A 22,780-nucleotide genomic window follows, 5' to 3' on the forward strand; every position below is an offset into this window, starting at 1 on the left:
AGGCTCTGGAGTTGTACACATATTTAAAGGGGGGGGGGGGCGTAGCAATTAAAGAGCACCAGAGATAATGATGTATCTGCTGGAATTTGGACCGAGTTTGATAACCACGATGAATCACTCCTTGTTCTGTGATTTCCTGGATCTGAACACGCAGTTACAACTTGGGAGCATCGTCTTGCAACTGAGATGTTAAACTGAGGCCTCATCAGGCCTCTTCTTAGATTGATATTAAAAATTCAATTAGAAGAACGGGAGTTCTTTCAGATGTGATGGCAAATGGTCATCTAACACTGCAAAAATTGCACTTGACTTGGTGTCTACATTCAAATGATGTCATTGGTTGGAAAACCCAGAGGTTGGGAGGCAGGCCACAAAAATGCAATCTCTTCCTTAGCCATAATGTGTTCCCACTCTAATCCACAAGTAAGATTTCAGATGGAATTCAGCTTCTGAGAACTACAATGCAACGTGGGAGTTACTGGCGTAGTGAAGATACTGCCAGCATTCATACAAAACAAAGTTGTCAATGCTGAAGGGAAGCAATTCTGTCATAACAGCAAAAGGCAAATCTTTATTAATACCCAGTAGTAAAAATTCAAAGTCAAAGTCCTGTCCCAAGCCTTTGTGGCTCATCAGGCCGGTACTTATTCTGGTTTCTAGCAGTAAAAACTACATGGTGGTAAATCCAGAGGAAAAAATAAATACAACTTTAGAGTCCCCTGGGGTCAGTAAATCCCAGTCTTTTAACTTAGTAGCCAGAGTGGGTGTGGAATGTGGAAGTTGCAAGGACTTCCACACTGAAGCAATTCCATAAACAGCTTTAAAACCTCACTTCAAACTATTCATGCAAAACAGGCCTCAAAATAGCTGCCAATACCTGTCATAATGATATGCAAAACCATGGAACAAAATTTAAATTGCTGTCATCAGCAATGAAGGTAATACCTTGGATGTTTCGGCCAGGCACAATTAACCAATGCTGTACCATTGCTGAGTATCTCAGGCATTCTTAACGTTTCAAGGGAAAACACTGACCTATGTGAGTTACATCATGCTGCCATCCCAGGATTTGGTGGTTTAGCCTCTTTGGAAGATAACGATGAAAGAACTTGGCCACCTCCTGGAGTGGAGGGTGGATGGAGTGATCTTGCTCCTGTGATCACCATCTTACAATTCCAACAGAAATGCTCTTTAGGTTTTGGATAGAATTAGGCTTGTACACAAGTCTCTTGCTGCTGAACTACCAATGATTAAACCAATTTAAGCAATGGTTAAAAAAAAACTTCTCATCAGTGGTTACCTGAAGGAAGTACTGAAACCAATACAGTAGTTTAATCCAGATTAATGCACTTTCATCCAATTCTGAATAACTAGATGCTCACTGCAGAACATAGCTACAATTTTGGTATTGAATTTTGATCTTGTTCAACTCAGTCACCAACAGCAGCAATGGGTGCAGTCAAGTTACAAATTAGATTTGAGTTCTATGAAAAGAACATTGAAATGCTGCTTCACAAAGCTTCACCATATTGTTGCTCTGCCTTACTTGCTACTCATTTTGCACTCAAAGGAAGTGACAGACACAGGCAAGCAGAATAGAAACAGGCTAATCAACCCACTGAGCCCATGCTAACCATCTACCACCCATTTACAAATATTCAACTTTTTCACCTCACATTCCCATCAACTTCCTGATTATTTCCCCTCACCTATACACAAGGCTAATTAATTGACCACCCTGAAGAAACCCACATGGTTACATGCAAACTCCACACGGGCAAAACCCAAGTTGAATATTGATTCTGGGTCTCTGAAGCTGAGAGGAAGCAGTCATACCGTCCGCCCCATCTCAGTCTGATTCTGACCACTTACTCTCTTCCAACAAAACTGTGGCATCTTTTAACACCTAGAGGAGCATCAATCTTATGTTCTATTTAAAGGATAAAACTCCCAAAAGATTAAACTTGCATTTTTTACTGGATGTCCCAAACTCTTTCTAGCCTAGTACATACTTTTTGAATTATAGTCACCGAGTACATAGCTTACGTGGCTAACAAGTAGATAATCTATTTCAATGGCATAGTCCAATGGTATCTTATATGCTGGGCAGAGAGAACAGTTTGGGACTTTGTTTAAAGTGTTATTCAAAAGACAAAACCTGACAGTGTAGCACATAGTCAGTCCTGCACTGGATTGGCAATTGGTGTGAGACAGAATTTGTGACCTCCTGACCAAGGATATCTACCTGTTGAGCATTATTTACACTTAATGATTTCATCAGCAGGGGGCTAAAAAGGAGAAGGGATACCAAGAATAACACGAGGAGCGTTTGTCAGCTCCTGGATTGTATTCATTATAGACGAATGAGAGGGGATCTGATAGAAACATTTTGAATGTTGAAAGGGTTGGACAGAGTAGATGTGGAAAGGCTGTTTCCCTTGGTGGGTGAGTCCAGGACAAGAGGTCACAGTCTTAGAATTAGAGGGTACCCATTTAAAACAGAGATGAGAAAAAAAATTTTAGCCAGAGGGTCGTGGATTTATGGAATTCGTTGCCACATACAGCCGTGGAGGCCCAATCATTGAGGGTGTTTAAGGAAGAGATTGATAGGTATCTAATTAGTCAGGGTATCAAGGGATATGGGGAAAAAGCCAGAAATTGGAACTAGATGGGAGAATAGTTTAGCTCATGGAGTGGCGGAGCAGACTCAATGGGCCAAATGGCCTACTTCTGCTCCTTTGTCTTGTGATCTTGTGAACTAAGATATTGTGCCCAAGGTTGACTTAAAATTAGAAAGTAAGTTTTTTTAAACCTTATTTTGCTTCAGAGTAAACTTGCACCCTAAATTTAAAAAGTAACAAGTGTTTTCTTACTGAATAAGTCAGAAAGGCAATCTCATGCATTATTTCACTGTGGAACTTGAACACAAGGCATGTATTACGCTACAAAAAGATGAACTCATTCACAATATGCACAGCATCCAAGTTTCTGTCTCTGAGAGATGAGGATTGTTTACTGAAGTATTCCAAGAACAGAGTTTGGGGATGCTGGAAGTGCAATAGAGTGTCTTTTCATAAATGGCAGGTTTGCTTGTTTCCATTTCTTCTCTTGAAATCTTAACACCTCTCACTTAGACAATAAGGTGCAGTGTGGGAAGGATTTAACAATTAAAAGTTTGACTACAATTTTAACTAGAATGGCTGATGACCATTTCACTCAAGATTTTCTGCAATGGAACAATTTTATTTACTATGTTTTTTTCACTCTCAGTTGAAAATAGGTGGCAAAGTATTTGAAGTGAACAGGCCATATTTGGCTATCCCTATTGGAAGCAGTTCATTATAAAACAAAGTCTGTGCTGGTCTTCAGTACACAGAATTCAAAGAAAATGGTACATTGCTTGTAATTCACACAGAACAATTGCCACTTCAGTTTAATAACTTTTTGCAACAGTTGATTAAATTATACATTCAGTTCACAATTTGTTTTGCAAATTTAAAAATAGCTTAAAACAATCAGTACAGTCCTTGTGCTACTGAGATCTTCCTTTTAATAAGCCATTTACACATTGCAAAATTACTCTATCACCCCCCACCCCCAAAGAGTGTAACACAACCATTAGCACAAGGTGTCGATTGGCTTCACAAAAGAGAACAACTGCATCTAACCTGATATAGTAATATACACCAATATGCACAAGTGCCTTAACAACAGCTTACAGATATTTTATTTAAAGGCATAGGCATATACAATCCATTGACAATACAGGAGCACAACACAAACAACTGAGACCCCAACACAAAACTCCACCCCATCATTGTAATCACAGTGCGTTTCTTTTATTTTCAACACCTCAGTGTAATAAACTGATTTCACATGCATTTAAATTAAATTTCATTTCGTCCCCCCCCCCCCCCCCCAGGCACTTAAAATGGATTCACATTCCCTTGGAAGTACATTCGGGGTGCAGTTTGTGTCAAAAACATTTGGCTGCTATATAGTTCAGTGACAAAAAATCTTCAGCAAGCCAAAAGCACAAAAAAAGACCCTAAATTTTCACAAATAATTATGTGAATTGTTCTTTTAAGTGTAAAATATAAACTTTGCTCTTTTTGACTCACTCCATCACCATTCAGGAATATTAATTTTATTTTTCATGATTCTAATCTGGATGTGATTGGGTTGTAGCACCATCAGTGGAAGGTGCAATCCACAACACAATGGGTTTGGATGTCATGGATTATTCAGGACAATACTTAATCAATATTTATCATTTACTTTTTCCTGTAGATGAAGACAATCACACTTTGATTGGTAGACTGGCCCTTGGAGTCCCTAAAGGTTGAAATTGGAGGCTTGGTTTTATGCAGGGGGCTGTAATGTAACTACAATACACATCAGCTAAAAGGCCACTGGGTTGTAAATAACATCCTTGAACCAAATTGAGCACAAGTGCCCAAATCTAAACTACACTAAGTTCTATCAAATGTATACTTCATAAATGAAGTAGATTTTGTCATTCTGGTATACAGTAAATGAAATTATAAAATGTATTTACTCTAGGAAACCTGATGGTCAGAAGGTCCCAGGAATATTACTAGGCATGGTGTGTGTAGGGCAGTAATCACAGTACTATGAACAAATTTTACCTACAAATAAGAATATTTAGTAAGCCAGTGCTTGCCAAGACCAAACCCCTAATCATTGGAAAGAAGCTGTTACCCAGCAAACAAGCCATTTCCAGCAATGAAGCAGCAAAGTTAAACATTTAATAATTGTGAACAAAAGAATGTACCTAAGAATGGAAATAAAGGTAAAATCTTCCTTTGTTTTAAAACAATATGAACTAAGACATTACGATTTATAACTCAAGGAGGCAAAGCTAAATTGAAAAATAAAACTGTCTTTCTTTAGATGATTAATTTAAGCTTCATTCCTAACTGAAATACCATCCTAATTAGATCTACGGTCTGAACAACAGTATCAGTTTGAAGATAGACGAGATATTAAGCTGTGTCAATAGCATTCCCACATTTTACTACCTTTAGGAATATTTTTCAACTAATCTATCACTTCACTCTAGCTCAGTAACAAATGCTTCAAAACATCTTGTACCATCTAATGGGTGAGTTTTCTTTGTTGAAAATGAGCAAAATTCTGATCAGAAACTGAGCACACATCTCTGTCATCTCAGTTTGAGTTGATCACAAACTTCTAGTTCCTAGTGCAAGATCTAATTCTCTTGCAGTGCTACTGGCATTTTGAAAGAATTTATCAAAGATTCTAAATGATTTAACAATAAAATAGGATGTCTGTAATGTAACATCTCTAAGTCAAGATATACAGAAGGATGGATTTTTTTAATGTACAATTCTAATTAAATTAATAAAAGAACTCTCCCTTCCATCCAGTCTTTCCCATGATTGTGAATCATCTGTGATTTTGAGGACTAATCTGTCACTAGTCTCCTACCAGTAAACATCTGTAATCTACAATAACCTGTAACAAAAAATAAATTTAAATGTTCATAACATTATTGCTCAGTGTTGGCTCTAAAACTACTACAAATATTAATGCCAGTGAACCACTGTGTAGAGGCAGTTAAATCCCTTGATCTTCTTCTAGACCCCAAACTATAAGGAATTCTGATTACACTTTACAAATCAAAGCAGTTAAAGTAACATCTATACACATTATTACTATATTATGTACTTGTGACTAATTATGCACTTAGATATCAATTTCTCCATGAACAGATTCCTAGTATTGGTTATATATACAGAAAGAGCATCCCTGTGAAGTCTGAATTCCAGATACCCTCATCTACCTTTGGAAGAGGTACAAGAAAAATAAAATAGGTTGTTAAATCACTTGCTTGCACAATCACTGGATGAATGTTATAATTATTCAACTAGAAGAAAAATTACCAATATTGAAAACTTAAGAGTTTAAGATACTTTTCAGTTTTAAAGTTTAATTCAGAATCTCTGGGACATTAAATACAAGAACACCCAAAATTACGCCCTTTATATTTCTCTTACCTCATCTTAGTTGTTACTTAAGATCTGTAGCTTGAATAAATTCTGAATGTACTGCTCTTCAATCTGCTTTTCTTCAAGAACAGAATTTCATATGGCACTGTGGTTTAAAAAAAATCACATCCAGTATGGCTAATGGAAATCTTTAACTCTAGTAGATGAAAATTATTCAATCACAGGTGATGTCATGTAGGATTTTGAAATTAGCTGCTGTAACTTGACAACTACTGGAACCCACAGATAAAAAAATATTCTGTCTCTTGAATAACAGACTTCTGTCAACCACATACATCACTATTACCTTTAGTATTAATATCCATGACCAAGTGCCACTAAGAATTAACCAGCTAAAGAAAGACAGTGGCTCTTTTGAAAAAACTGCCAATGCTGCCTGAATGAAAGCCTCCTCACACAGTTTAAGAATGTAGGGAGAATTCTTCTCTGTTTTACGCCACAGGCACGACAGTAGTGGTTGACATCAGCAGAGGTGAATGGGAACACTGGGGGAGCAAGGGGGTTTGGGGAGGCAGGCTCTCCGTTGTCACTCACACAGGGATGCGTGTTGGGGTGCTGGGCTGCTTCAGCCCCATGGTTTTACACAACCAGCCGGCAAAATCCACCTCCTCTACTTCAGATCGTTTAATAAACGTGTGGCTCTGTGAAAGTGCAAGAAAAAGTCAGTATTTTACAGACACAGAATATTGATACTATTAATACAATTTGGGCAGAAGACAGGAATGAAAACCAATTTCATTCCAAACATCTTATTAGTACTGCAATTCCTTAATGAAAGTATTTATTTTGAATTCTTTCCACAATGAAAGCCTACATAATGAAAAATCCTTCAAATATTTAATGTAAAACTACAAAAACTGCAAAATTAACTTTTGTATTGTTGCACAAAATTAAGACAAAAAAAAAAGGCATCATGAAATTTTCAATTTCTTCCAAGGCCTTGGTTGTATAAGATTCCATTGACAAATATACACAAATACATTTGGACATTCTACTCCCACAATGCAATTCCCACTTCCATTTGATTTTTAAGCAAATGTTCAATGAGCTTAATTGAATTAAATAGGAAGAAGCATTAAAGTCCAAAATCATGCACAGTTTGAAGTGTAAATCCTTTCATTTTTAAAACAGATTATAAATAATCATTAATAACTATTTTCCACCTCATACTTCCAAAATGAAGCACCTGCGAACCATATAGCAAACATAATGTTGAGGAAATACATGTGAGGGCTCCAGTATGGCAAAGGAGAAACAATTCTTTTGAAAGGAGGGTGATACAGAAACTCTACAGCAGAACACCTCATGTAGGTTCAGATGCAGTAAATATGGAGAAATGACATCCTTACAAGTGGCAGGGTGTGAAGAGGTATAGTTGAGATAGCTGGTGGGAATTGGTGAGTTTGTAGAAGCCATTGGAAATCTGTCTCCATCTCAGGAAGCAGATAGATCCAGAAAAGGAAAAGAAATGTTGGAGATGGTCCGAGTGAATTTGCAAATAGGGACAAAATTGGTGTTGAAGAGGATAAAATTGATGAGATTTGCACAAGTGTAGGAATCAGCACTAAGGCAGTTGATGTACTGCAGTGGAGAAAGATACTGCTGGAATTGGTTATGGTCAACAAAAAGACGAGCATGGATGGAACCAACGTGAATGCTCTTGGCTGCCCTCCTTTGATTCATAGTTGGTGGAATATAAAAAATGATAAGGGTTGTAGAGAAGATGTGAAACCTACTTGCTGTGTGTGGCCTTTAAGGCTCTACACTATGCTTAAATAAACAGATTTTAAATAGTGTCAGTTTCCTTCTGCTTGTGTTCAAAAACAGTGATTTATGTCACTGATAGTTGGCAAGAAATGAGCAGTAAGACAATTCAGTCTTGATCACTGCAGTTTCAAACATTCAGGCTTGGAGATGAGAGAAATGGCTGGGAGTGAAAATGAAACAATTTCACTACTTCAGCAAATTAAGCAACTATGAAGCATTTGAAGATATTGATAATCATCTTGAATGTTACAATGAAAATTAAGATTTGGAAGTTGCAACTATTTCTAACTAGCATCAATCGTGTGCACTTGTGTGGCCATTAAGATACTACACCACGCTTAGTGCAAATAGTTTTTAAATTGCATTAGTTGCAAATGATTGTGTTATTCATTTGGGATGACTGATGCAGAGTTAAAAGACAGTGATTTTTGACACTACTTCATGCAGGAAGGCATCTTTCACCAGTCCATTATCTGCACTGATTTTGTTCATTTAGTCAAAAGGATACGGCAACATACACTGTATGAATTCCTCTGTCAATAACCATTAGGTTTTACAGCACTGCAATAATATTGGTGTTGTTCTGTATTTCATTTAAATGCATTATTTGTTACTCAATTGAACATATTTTGTCTTTTTTTAAAAATATTTCCATGAAACTTCAGCTACTTGGGACAACCACTTAACTGGACCAAATTTTACTGGTCCCAATGTGTCCCATTTAACTGAATTCCACTGGAAATAAAAAAAAATTATTTTCAGTAAAGATTCCCCCACCACCCAAGGTACATTTTGTGGATCCAGTGCCTTGAAAAAGTATTCAGCCCCGCTATTTTCACATTTTACTGTCTCATTTTCTAAATTTCAAATATATTGAAGCAGGGATTTTTTGAGCAAATGTACAAACTATTGTGCATTGTGCTTTCAAAAGAAAAATCCAAAACCTGTTAACAATTTACTAAAAATTAAAAACCAAAATTACGAGCATGAAAAAGTATTCATCCCCTTTTAATTATTATGCTAGCTTTCCTCAGATACAGTATACGTATTACCTTACTATTTCACCCAATTTGCTGATGTAGAAAATTGGAGCATCATCTGAATAATTTCCCCCTTTCTCAGTAAGGTCCAACAGTATAGTAGATTTTCAACAGACCAAATCAAAATGAAGACTAAAGAGCATTAAAGACAAGTCAGGGAAATGATAATAGAGAAGCACAGATCTGGGGAAAGGTACAAGACCATCTCAAAGGCACTGAGTGCACTGCAGACCATCATGAATAAGTGAGACTACAGTCACACTGTCTAGGTCAGGCAGCCCCTCTAAACTTAGTCACTGGAGAATGGCACTTGTAAGAGAGGGTACTATGACTCCAACAATCACTCTGAGTGAGCTGTAGAAGTCAGTGGCTGCAACTGGAGATCAAGTTCATGGCTCCACAATCTCCAAGGCCTTGCACAAAAGAAGTATTTAGAATAAAAGTATATTCTTGTCCACAAAGACTTTGCAAAGCATCACTTAGAATGTACCGCAAAGATGTAGAAGAAAGTGTTGTGATTGGATGAGATTAAAAGGAACCTTTTCGCCTCAACACTTAAGTGGTACATGTGGCATAAATCTAATACTGTGCATCAGGCAGGTAGCACCATCCCTACTGTAAAGTACAGTGGAGGTAGCATCATACTGTGAGGATACTTCTCAGCAGCAGGGCCTGCAAATCTGGTCAGGATTGTTGAGAAGATGAATGCTGCTAAACAGAGAGATCCTGGATCAAAACGTGCTAGCCTCTGCCAGAGACCTTAAACTGGGGAGGAAGTTCACCTTTCAGCAGTACAACAACCCAAAGCACACTGTCAGAACAACCATGGAGTGGCTTAAAATGAAGAAAGTTAATGCCCTTGAGTGGCCCAGTCAGAGTCCTGAACTTAACCCGATCGAACATCTCTGGCAAGAACTCAAAACTGCTGTTCAAAGTCACCCCCCAACTAATGTGGCACAGCTTGAGCAATTTTACAAAGAGGGATGGGCAAATCTTTCTACATCTCATTGTGCAAAGCGAATAGACACTTATCCAAAAAGGCTACTGGCTGTAATAGCTCCAAGAGGCGGATCGAGTAAGTACTAGTAGGAGAGTGGGAATGAATACTTTTGAACTGCTGGCATTCCAGTCTTTGAATTTTTAGTATTTCATGCTTTACAATATTCCCCGTTTTTGGGCTCTTTTGTGAAAAAAGGAGTATGTGATTCACAAATTAAAATTCTCAGTTAAATTGATCAAAATCCCTGGTTGGGTAACTTCACTCAATTTCACTTGCCCCCTCATGAAATGTTTCCCCAATCAAGGACTCTTCATCTCATATTCTCAATATTTATTACAGTACTTATTTACTCATCATTATTACTTCTTTCTTTGTAATTGCAGTTTTTTCATCTTTTGCATGCTGGCTGAATGCCCAAGTCGGTGCAGTCTTTCATTGATTGTGTTATGATTATTATTCTATTGATGTATCGAGCATGTCTGCAAGAAAACAAATCTCAGGGTTGTATTTGGTGTCATACATGAACCTTGATAATAAATTTACTTTGAACTTATAACACTCATTTATGTGAGCAAAGGGTTGGGGGCTGAGTACTTTTACAAAGCACTGTATATGGTCTTTGGGGGCGGTTTCAGGGAATTTGGCTTCAGGATAGAAGGATGTCCCTTTAGAACAGTCAAGTCGCTTTTTATTGTCATTTTGACCATAACTGCTGGTACAGTACACAGTGAAAACAAGACAATGTTTGTCAGGACCGTGGTGCTACCCGAAACAGTACCAAAACTACACTGAACTACATGAAAACAGCACAGAAAAAAAAACTACACTAGACTAGACCTACCCAGGACTGCATAAAGTGCACAAAACAGTGCAGGCATTCCAATAAATAAAAACAAGACAATAGACACAGTAGAGGGCAGTAAGTTGGTGTCAGTCCAGGCTCTGGGTATTGGGTCTGAGAACTTGGGGGAAGAAACTGTTACATAGTCTGGTCGTGACAGCCCGAATGCTCCAGTGCCTTTTCCCAGATAGCAGGAGGCAGAAGAGTTTGTATTAGGGGTGCGTGGGGTCCTTCATAATGCTGTTTGCTTTGTGGATGCAGCGTGTAGTGTAAATGTCTGTAATGGCAGGAAGAGAGACCCTGATGATCTCAGCTGACCTCACTATCCGCTGCAGGGTCTTGCGATCCGAGATGGTGCAATTTCCAAACCAGGCAGTGATGCAGCTGCTCAGGATGCTCTCAATAAAACCCCTGTAGAATGTGATGAGGATGGGGGAATGGGAGATGGACTTTCCTCAGCCTTTGCAGAAAGTAGAGACGCTGCTGGGCTTTCTTTGCTGTGGAGCTGGTGTTGAGGGACCAGATGAGATTCTCCACCAGATCAACACCAAGAAATTTGGTGCTCTTAATGATCTCTACCGAGGTTGATGTTCAGCAGAGAGTGCTCTGCTCGCTCCATGCTTTCCTGAAGTTAACAACCATCTCTTTTGTTCACATTCAGAGACAGGTTGTTGGCTTTGCACCAGTCTGTTAGCTGCTGCACCTCCTCTCTGTAAGCTGACTCGTCGTTCTTGCTGATGAGACCCACCACAGTTGTGTCATCGGTGAACCTGATGATGTGGTTCGAGCTGTGTTTTGCAGCAAAGTCATGGGTCAGCAGAGTGAACAGCAGTGGACCGAGCACACAACCCTGGGAGACCCCTGTGCTCAATGTGATGGTGTTGGAGATGCTGCTCCCGATCCGGACTGACTGAGGTCTCCCAGTCAGGAAGTTTAAGATCCAGTTGCAGAGGGAGGTGTTCAGGCCCAGTAGGTTCAGCTTTCCAATCAGTTTCTGAGGGATGATTGTCTTGAATGCTGAACTGAAGTCTATGAACAGCATCCGAACGTACATGTCTTTTTTGTCTAGGTGGGTTAGGGCCAGGTGGAGGACGATGGCAATGCTTGTTGAGCGGTTGGGACGGTACGCAAATTGCAGGAGGTCCAGTGAGGGGGGCAGCAGGGTCTTGATGTGCCTCATGACGAGCCTCTCAAAACACTTCATGATGATGGAAGTGAGTGCAATGGGACGGTAGTCATTGAGGCATGAGATAAGGAGGAATTTCTGTAGCCACAGGGTGGAGAATTTGTGGGATTCAGTCATTGGGTATATTTAAAACAGAGACTGATAGGTAATTAGTTAGGACATCAAAGGTTACAAGTGGGAGAATTGCGTTAGTCGGAAAATAAACCTCCCATGATTGAATGGTGGAGCAGACTCAATAGCCTAATTCTGCTATGTTATATACATGGATATTTGAATATCCTTACAATTTAAACTGTTGGCAATATCTTCATCAATTTATCTCACCAGATAAGATGTAGATGAAGCAAGAACTACATAATTTAAAGTGAACTTTGGAATATTTAATCATACCTAATGCAGAGAACTAAAAGGCACATCTTTGTGAAGTCATAACATCAATATAGTAACTAAATCAGAAGGGAGGAGAGGTGGAAAGGGTTGTTGCAAAAATAAAACTGACAAAGACCAGTCTCAGTCTTACTCAATGGCAGAAATTGTTCAAGACCATCAATCCCTAGCTCGTCTGTTTCTATGAAGGGTCACACACTAGTCAGCTCTTGAAATGGCCATTCTTCCTCTAAGCTTTGGCCATTTGTGTATTGATGGGATATCTGAATATGAGATGGTGGGAGAATAGCAAATCAGGATCAGAAAGCTTGAAGAAACTGAAAGTACATATTGTAGACATTCAAATCAACTCATTAGACATGTTACAATTAGACCAGACACCTTTATTGGAACAAGTTTTCAATCTTTAAGTTTGAATCCACACAGGTTCTTTCCCCAAGTTATTTATATATAATACAGGAATTCATCAAAGATCGATACTAGTGGTAATTTTTCTTTCTGCTAGATGGTTGCAATAACAGCCCCTTTTATGTTCAGATACTAAAAGCAGTTGCTTAACCACAACATTTATTCAACTTGGAAGATTATGTTTAAATCAGTTTCTTTCCCAGTATTTCTACAAGAGAAGAAAGTACCTTTTGGACTAGGTATCATTATTCCATTGTAAGTTACATTACTTGTAGAAGCAACACACACAAAATGCTGGTGGAATGCGTCAGGCCAGGCAGCATCTATAGGAAGAAGTACAGTCGACATTTTGGGTCGAGACCCTTTGTCAGGACTAATGGAAAAAAGAGATAGTAAGAGATTTGAGAGGGGGAGATCCAAAATGATAGGAGAAGACAGGAGGGGGAGGGATGATGCTAAGAGCTGGGAAGTTGATTGGCAAAAGGGATACAAGGATAGAGAAGGGGGAGTATCAATAGGATGGAAGGCCTTGGAAGAAAGAAAGAGGGAGGGGAGCACAAGAGGAAGGAGAACAGGCATGGAGTTATTGTGAGAGGGAAAGAGAGAAAAAAATATATATACATACACATAATAAAAATAAATAAATAAATAGAGATGGATGGATTAAGAAGGGGAGGAGGGGTAACAGGCAAGGAGTTATCGTGAGAGGGCAAGAGATAAAAAATAACCTACATAAATGCCCCTCTTCCCCTTCTTACCCCATCCCTATATATGTGATTTTATTTTTCTTTCTCTCTTTCCCTCACAATAACTCCTTGCCTGTTCTCCATCTTCCTCTGGTGCTCCCTTCCCTCTTTCTTTCTTCCAAGGCCTTCCATCCTATGATACTTGCCCTTATCTATCTTTGTATCTCTTTTGCCAATCAACTTTCCAGCTCTTAGCTTCATCCCTCCCCCTCCTGTCTTCTCCTATCATTTTGGGTCTCCCCCTCCTACTTTCAAATCTCTTAATATCTCTTTTTTCCGTTAGTCCTGACAAAGGGTCTCAACCCGAAATGTTGACTGTACTTCTTCCTATAGATGCTGCCTGGCCTGCTGTGTTCCATTTTGTGTGTGTTACTTGAATTTCCAGCATCTGCAGGTTTCCTCGTGTTTGCATTATTTGTAGAAGACCATTTTAATCAAGCAGTGACAATTAACATCACTGAATGGGCCAAGACAATTAAATAAATAATTGGAGTCAGATATTTGAACTTACTGAAATATATTTTTCAGAACTAAATCTGGAATAATTCACCAGATTGTATTTTATCACATTATTGTTAAAGGCTCCTATTGACTTTAAGGATCGCTGAATAGCCATCAACAGTTCATCACAAAGAAAAAAGTCCTCCCTAAACACATTAGAGCTTCCAATTCTTCAACACATTTTTCTTTTAATGAGGGAGTATCAGAAATTCTGCAGTTAACCTCAGGTCACCAGTTAGAGGTTTGAACAACATGCATCCCCATTAAGATAAACAAAAATACACTTTACTCTCTCAACAACACTCAGCTTCACGGCTCACATCTGCAGTGAGGACTCTGATGTAAAACTCTGATCAATAACATGGGGGTATTCCTGGTTGTGGATAACCTGACATGGAAGGTGGTAATAAAGTGCTTCATAATATTCATGAATAACTGGATACAGTATATATTCTATTATTTAATTATTGGAGATCTTTGGGTGAATATTTGCTGAAATGAAGTTATGACAAGTGTATGTAAAGCAGTACGATATGGATGACTGCAGAAAAAAGACATTTCTGATTTATGGGTATAACTGCTTATGGATGGAGTGCTTCTATAACCTGGGGTCTAGATGCATTTAAAATGAGTGATAAGCATTTCTATTAAACCCATCATACTTGACCCATCACAGGAGTGATGGCAAGCTATGATTATAGCCCAAACCACTATGAAAGTGATTACAGTTGGCCCTTCTTATCCGGTGGCAGAGCTCTGAATCCGCAGTGTTTCTGTTCACGAAAATAATCACGATCGTGGTTGAAAATAAAGTGGAAATAATAAAGCGATCGGAAAAAGGTGAAATGCCATCAGTCATTGGAAAAGCGTTAGGCTACAGTCGGTCAACAATTGGAAGAATTTTAAAAGGATAAAGTGAGAAAGGCCCTGCCCCGATGAAAGCTACAATTATTACTAAGCAACGCAGTGGTTTAATTATGGGTTTTGGGGTTTTGAGTTTTTGATCCTCCACATCAACCAGGCATGGAAGGAGAGTGCGCTCAGAAGTGGTCTGTCACTGGATCGAACTCCGGAACTTTCCGAGCCCGGTGCTGCAACATACGCTCTTAAATGTTTTATATGCGTAGAAAGGTAAAATATATACTATATGCTAAGACAAATGTTTGACTAACTGACGCTAAATAATACCGGATGTACCTGTTCCAACTTACTTAGTAAGAGAACTTCCGATCTTTTTTGATCCCAATCCACGGTAACCTACGCACATCCTCCTGTATACTTTAAATCATCTCTAGATTACTTATAATACCTAATACAATGTAAATGCTATGTAATATAGTTGTTTTATTGCATTGTTTAGGGAATAATCACAAGAAAAAAGTCTCTACGTGCTCGAACAACAAGTGCTGGAAGAGCACTTCCGGGTTTTCTCGATTCGCAGTTGGTTGAATTCATGCATGCGGAACTCGCGGACAAGGAGGGCCGACTGTACAATGATACAATTAATTTAATGCCAAGGAACTTTGAAGATTTTAATGGAATAGCAACATCCAGATCAAAGACATTATAGAATCAACACTGGATTAATCACTTTGTAATTAATGAACAACCCAAACCATGTACTGTCAGACATAAATGTGGCCGTCATTTACACCAACGACACTCCTGGATGTGACTGCAGCATCAAAAACTACTCCCTCCAAACTTTTCTAGAACATATTCATGCAGCTATATTATATGACATATCTAAACATCAAGGTACAAGCTGCAACAATTTTTAGCTCATGGCATTTTCAGTAGAATTAGGTTGTTGAGATGGCAACCACATTAAAGATAAACCTAGACAAGATGCATTGAGATAAGCAAATGTGTAATACATGGCATACTTACCATGAGTAGTTTCAAGTCTGCTCGTTCAGCTGGATTCTTGAATAAACTACAATTAAAGAAAAGGCACATTTGTTCATTATTTCTATTTAGAGATGCAACACGTAACAGGCCCTTTCAGCCCATCGAGCTGTGTCACCAAGCAAACCTAGCCTAATCACAGGACAATTTACAATCACTCATTAACCTATTAGTTAGCTATCCAGTACATCGTTGGACTGTGGGAGGAAACAGAAGTACCTACAGGAAACCGACTCAGCAATGGGGAAAATGTACAAACTCTTTACAGACAGCATTAGAATTCAACTCTGAAATCTGACACCCCAAGCTATAATAGCATGGTGCTAACTGCTCATTTGGGAACAAGGAAAACTAGAGTTGAGCTCTAACCACTCTGATGAAATGGTCATCAACAATTAATTTAACATGTGCAATTGACCAGGTGAATATTGCAAACTTTTATATTTCAATGACCAGTCATGCACCTGCACTAGAACACAACTAGAAGTATATGCAGTCACTTACTTTACAAAGTTTTCTTTCAATATTACAATCTCACCCATGAACACCACCTCACTTTTTTTTTTAAATTTCTGCTTTTCTGCACTACGTTTAACTTAGCTATTTAATAGACATATATACACACATAATGCAACTCAGTTCCCCCATGTTTATTTATCATGCATTTCATTGTACTGCTGCCATAAAGTTAACGTATTTCATGACACGTGCTGGTGATATTAAATCTGATTCACAATAAGTGGAAAACCTGCAAACTTACATGGGCTGAACAACACACACAAAATGCTCGAGGAACTCAGCAGGCCAGGCCCGAAATGTTGACTATGCTTCCCTCCTCCCCCGTAGATGCTGCCTGGCCTGCTGAGTTCCTCCAGCATTTTGTGCATGTTGCTTGGATCTGCAGATTTTTCACTTATTGTGCTTTACATGGTCTGAAGCATGCTCTCAAAGAGTATGTTATTCAAAAAGATAAAAACTTCTATGGAATTAGGAAGTTTAGCAAATTATGAAAGTGATTATCAATCTTATATTGAAAGTGAACCATAAAAATGGCCAGGTGCTTCCTGAGATTTAAAAGATACAACAATCAGCTGGAGGAACTTAGCAGGTTGAATGGCATTAATGGTTGTGGTGGGTGGTGGGGGGGGGGCAGCAATCATCAACATTTTGTGTTAAAACCTCAACATCAGGACTGGGACAGATCTATACAGTAGATTGCTGCTCCACATTCCACATCCACAATCACTAACCCAAAGCCTTTAACATTAGCAAATGATCGGCAAATAAGAGGAAATGGCTTATAGGTGTCAAAAACTTTTCTACCATCTTTCTGGTTTTTTTTGTTTATTTATGTCTTAAAAGACACTTTTCCTTATGTCTTAAAAAGGATGGCCACATCAGTTCTAATATATGTTCAGTATGTATAGGGATTACTTGAATGAATAGAGAACAGTAAACTCTGACAAAACAGTTCACCTCTTCTTATGATCATTGTGTCAAAAACAAGATCTAGTGATGGAGAAGGATGAGGAGCAATTCAAAGCACAATGTTGATCTGACTGGGGAAAATGAAAAGGCAGAATGGCAGTAAAACATAATGGAACAACAGATAACCGAGTAGTTATATTTCAAGGAAAAAAGTAGGGGAACCAAGCCAGTTTAGATGACAAAGGAAACGAAAACTAAGATAAAATAATAAGGATGAACGATGAAGGATCCATATCAGATAAGTGAGAACTGGGCTGAATAAAATCAACCAGAAAATCAAATAATCCAGAGTATACAACAGACATGCAAATGATAAGACATTAGTAACAGTGGATGTGGGGCAGATTATGGATGAAGAAAGCCATTGCTGTGTAAAGGCTGGAACACTTGATGTTTTCCTTGGTAAGGTATAACAGAAAGTAATGCGGTCAGTCCTAGCAGGAAGTGCTCCTAGTAGGTAGAAATATTTGGTGGAGTGAAAATCCATAAAGAGGTGGAATAATGAAGCTGGTTATATTTAAAATTAATGACACCAAATCTAGATAAGATATATTCCCAGTTACAAAGGGAAGTTTGCAGAAGGGAGGGTGTAATAATGAGGGAAGGTGGAAGAACTGTGAAAGTTTACAATTTTACTAAGTTTATCCTAAAGAGGTCATTTTAACTTCCATAATGTTGGCTAGGACTGCCATAGTGTTAAGGCATCAGATAAGGCAGAATTTGCTAAGTGTGTCCAGGAATGTTTCCTCCAGCAATAGACAGCCCTATGAGAGATTGAGCAGCATTTGACCTCTTAGAAAGAAAGAAACTGTCGTAGAATTAGATAAGCTACAAAGGAGGATTGCCCTGAAGATGCCGTGACTTAGTATTTCCAGCATTTTTGTTTAAATATGTGGCCTTGAGGAAACATTCATAGTTTAAACCAGCTCAACAATGAAGATCTGCTCAGTTTGTTTACCTCTAAACAGAAGAGGAAACCTTATGAGAATCTGTACTGTAATTAATGGGGTTAACATCATGCATATTGATAGAATTCTCCAGTTTTAAAACTGGGGTTAAATGTGATCCATACATGAATTTCTATCACTTTAGAATCAGGATATTCCAGTTTAACAGACTGAGGTGGTTAAGAGGTATAACTTTATGTAATACAATAATAGTAGGCTAGATAACAGGTTGTTCTTTTCTCAGAAATGTCAGCCAAATGCTTATTCTCGATAAGATGCAAACTGAGGAAAAATTCTCATAAGGTGAATTTATAAGTTCAGTAATGGCAAATTAACTTTCAACCCTAGAGTCCATTGATAACAGCTCAATTCTTATAATCTGTCAAATATAGCAAGGGAAAGGGAATGGAAAAATGCTTTAGTACAGTGAAAACACCTGAAGAATCACCAGCTGTGTAGCCACACACTCCCTGCCCTGAATCATACATCAGGTGTAGGTTATAATTACTTACCATTTATTTACAAACTCTTGAAAGTCTTGTGAAAATACACCAATAGGGAGTTTAGGTGGTGGCTAGAAAGAAAAGTAGCAACATAAGGAGCAGCTTCAGAAAGACAGATAGTCTAAAACCTGATATTCTATACAATAGTTTATCACTGCACAGCAATGGTTCACAGGACCATTTTAAATTATGTTTTTAAATGATTTTTTTCACCTCTAGAGGTTAAAATTTGTTTGGACAACCTGCAAATTGCTGATATAAAAATATTTGCATTCAGTCACACTTTGATTCATCCTCCATTTTTGAATGGACACATAAGAGGATTGTTTTAAAAAAATCAAATCCAAGTATTTGATCATTGGGTTACAATGATAGAATATGAATAAAGGGGTATGTCACAAACAAATAAAATGTGGCAGGAGTGGGCTGTAATCCCCTTAAGCCCACTCGGTCATTCAGTAAGATCACAATTAATCTGTAGCTATTATTCTATATTCTGAATTGTCACAGGTAACCTTTCACCCCTTATCAAGAATGCCTAGCACTGCCTTAAAAGATATTCAGTCAGGTTCCACCAAGCAGTTTACTACTTTATCTAGACTTTAAGCCAACGTGACTGTTGCTAGTTTTCATTGGCTTGAAGGACAGAGCATTCCCATGGCACTGTAGCAAGTCAACAATTAGCTGAGTGTTGCCAGCATTCCACATGGATCTAGTGGTACAGTCCATTGTGCCAGGACTCCTCAGCATTTCTGGGGGTACGAAACAGCAAGGAAAGGAATCAAAATCTAAAAGATGCTGAGAAACATAACAGCTTTTTACTAAAAAATTATTTTTCTTCAAAAGTTTGTTCAGAAACACAGGAAACAGATGATCCTAAATATATTATTTATTGAAATACATGTAGATGAAGCAAGATAAATTACATTTCATACTTGACTTTTTTCTCTTAAAGCAAGGAGACAGATGTCTAATTCTGCAAATGCATCATATTATCAGGCAGAGTATGAAAAAGATATTAACCTGACAGCTTTTAAGTGGAGTTTTGGTTTTATAATAGAGGAAATGATGTTTTATACAAGTTACAGGTCATAGAACATTTATCCTTTAGACAATTGTAGAAAGCAAGCTGTATTGTAATAAATAAGTACAAACCTCATTGACAATATAATCCAGAAGTTCAAAAATAGCCATGGCTGGTCGGCTGTCCATTCCAAGCCCTGGATTATAGAAAGGGGCACGTGGTGACATATACATACTTAGATAATAAATTTACTTTGAACTACTATGCTATGTTACAAATCCAAGTCTGTGAACAAATTACTACAGCTGTTTCTAGGCAAAATCCTGGATATCTAAAAACAATATGAAGTAAGTACTCAGCAGGTCAGACCATATTTATAGGGAGAAAGACAAACAAGAGTTAGTGTTTCATCTCCATGGTCTAAAAGTTGAAGTCTAGTTGCCTCCTCACATTCAGACCCACATCTTTTCAAAATGTGGGCCAATTGTCTTTGGAAGCAGCCAGACACATGGACATACACAAAGTGAAGAGTGATAGTGGGAAGTGGGGCAACACAGTAGTGTAGTGTTAGCACAATGCTTTACAGTAGCAACAACCCTCGCCATTATCTGCAAGAAGTCTGTATGCTTTCCTCGTGACCACCTGGGTTTTCTCTCTCAGCCTAAAGACATACTGGCTGGTAGGTTAACAGGTAGGGGATTGCTGGGCTTCATGCCTCAAAGGAGGGCCCATTCTGTGCTGTATCTAAACAAATAAAATAAAGACTGGAGAATCAATGGTCAGCTTCACCTTGCATTTTAACTGTAGCTCATTCAGATCAGTACACTGCAATGGCAGTTACCTACATTGAGGCCATCTTCAATGTTGATTATTTCTGGGACAAGAAAGCCAACACAAAGTTTTACGAAGAAAATTACATTTTGTATTAATGACAACTTTTCTACTCATTGTCAGTCAGAATGCAGGCAACAAGTGAAAAGCTTTGGAGGATCCAATCTTTCCAAGGGCATGATGTTCAGAAAGGTTACCTTCAAATGTTAACTGAGCAACTTTCTTCAATATTGCTTAATACAGCAGCCAAAGGGTGATTACTGTGCAGACCAATTCTACCATATTTACCAACTGCATAAGACAAAGAACACAATTTTAGTAAGGTGTCAGACCTCTCATTCATGGAGTTTTACATGTTTCAACCACAAAGGAATATTGTGATAATTTGATGACCTCACAATTTGGCAGTGGAAAAAGAAACTGAATGCTAAAGTTGTTGGTACGGTTTTCAAAAACCACAAAATTAAAGCTGGCTCTTTGGCTGAGAAGTCTTGTATTAACAACTTAAGAAGAAACCAGATAAATGAACATTGAATGGGGATACTAATATCAGCCCACAAAACAGAAAAGCAAAACACTGAGTATCTGAAATAAAAATAGAAAATTGCTGCAAATATTCAACAAGTCAGGCAACAGCCTTAGGCCTTAGGTTGAAGACTTTTCTTCAGTACATGCCAGTTTTGTTCTAGTTTCAGTCATTAAGAATAAAGCTGATAAACCCATGAATACTACATCAAGCAAGTCACTTAATTAAAAACACTGGTTTTTGATACAGCAACTTGCTGTACTGTTTCATGTAATTTCTAGTAAAGAAGAACAAAATGATTGTTACTTCAGATCCAATGCCACACAAAAACACACACAGCAAGATAAATACAACAATAAAAGTAAATATAAATACATGAGATAGCTTATAAACACAGACTGATTGTCAATAAAATAACGCTAGGCACAGGAGTGTCACAGGACTTTGCCCAGAAATGATAAAATAATGGTGGTGGGGTTGGGTTAGTTAGTGGAGGTGCTGATCAGCCTTACTGCTTGGGGAAAGAAACTGTTTTTGAGTTTGTTGGTCCTGCATGGATGTTACATAGCCTCCTCCCTAATAGCAGTAGGGCAAACAGTCCTTGAGCAAGGTGGATGGGATCTTTTATGATTTGCTGCTCTCCTGTGCAACACCTTCCTGCATACATGTTCTCGACGGCAGGTAGGCTGGTGCCAGTGATGCATTAGGCAGTTCTGTAGAGCCTTCCTGTCTGCCACAGTGCAGTTTCCGTACTATGCAGCGATACAGCATGTCCTCCACTGAACAAGTTTGAGTATTGATCTGCATATTCCAGCTCTCTTCAGCCCCCTCAAAAAGCAGAGGTGTTGGTGTTTCCTGATTGTGGGATGTGTTCTGGAACTGAGGGGTTGCGCGAGATGTGAAACTGTGCACACTTTTCCACTCATGTTGCTGACGTATGGAGGGGTGCGAGTTCTGTGAGTTCTCCTGATGTAACTAACCATTTCCTTTGTTTTGTTGATATTAAGGGAGAGATTATTTGCCTGATACCATGCCTCAAGCTTTTCCACCTCCTCTCTGTAGGTCATTTCATCGTCGTGGGCGATGAGCCCCATCACTGTCGTATCTTCAGCGAGCTTCTCAAGGTGATTACTTGTGTAGTTATGTGTGAGCAAGGTGTACAGCAATAGGCTCAGCACACAGCCCTGGGGATACGTGTGTTGAGGATGATAGTGACGGATTATCCTACTGAACTGCTGGAGATGAGTCAATAGAAACATCCAAAGGAGCAATGGGTTACCAGTTGAGTGGAATTTATTTTGTCTGTGGTAAGTAATGAACAAATCAAGGAGAGATAAACCTACCCACTCATTTTCTCATGAAGCTACCCAGAACTGTGGAATCTGTCCATGATCACTTTCGTAGAACTATGTTAAGTCAAGGGCCTACTGACAAAAAGTGGACACCCTCTGTACCAAGAGGGATAAATTCAGAACAGATCTGGTAGCTCAAAATAGCTTTCATGAGAACCTATGGACCATTAGCAGCAAAAACAAATACACCACCACAATCTGTAACTAAATGGCACAGCATATTCCCACACTCCCCTCAAGATCAAGGTAATCGTATTCAGGGGTGAAGTGCC

The 22,780-nt window shown here is 38.6% G+C and overlaps 1 protein-coding gene across 1 annotated transcript in view; it reads right to left on the reverse strand.

Moving 5' to 3' along the window:
* Positions 1-3,400: 3,400 nt before the first annotated feature.
* LOC132406270 (dual specificity mitogen-activated protein kinase kinase 2) overlaps positions 3,401-22,780 on the reverse strand; it is a 76,068-nt gene continuing 56,688 nt past the window's right edge. Inside the window, exons 8-11 of the mRNA XM_059991680.1 lie at positions 19,931-19,995; positions 18,785-18,846; positions 15,820-15,865; positions 3,401-6,694 (exon numbers count right to left, since the gene is read on the reverse strand). Of these exons, the coding sequence (XP_059847663.1) occupies positions 6,584-6,694; positions 15,820-15,865; positions 18,785-18,846; positions 19,931-19,995 (284 nt within the window). The 3' untranslated portion in view covers positions 3,401-6,583. The remainder of the gene's footprint in view (positions 6,695-15,819; positions 15,866-18,784; positions 18,847-19,930; positions 19,996-22,780) is intronic.

This window comes from Hypanus sabinus, chromosome 16 (genome assembly GCF_030144855.1).
Source record: "Hypanus sabinus isolate sHypSab1 chromosome 16, sHypSab1.hap1, whole genome shotgun sequence".
NCBI classification, from domain to species: domain Eukaryota; kingdom Metazoa; phylum Chordata; class Chondrichthyes; order Myliobatiformes; family Dasyatidae; genus Hypanus; species Hypanus sabinus.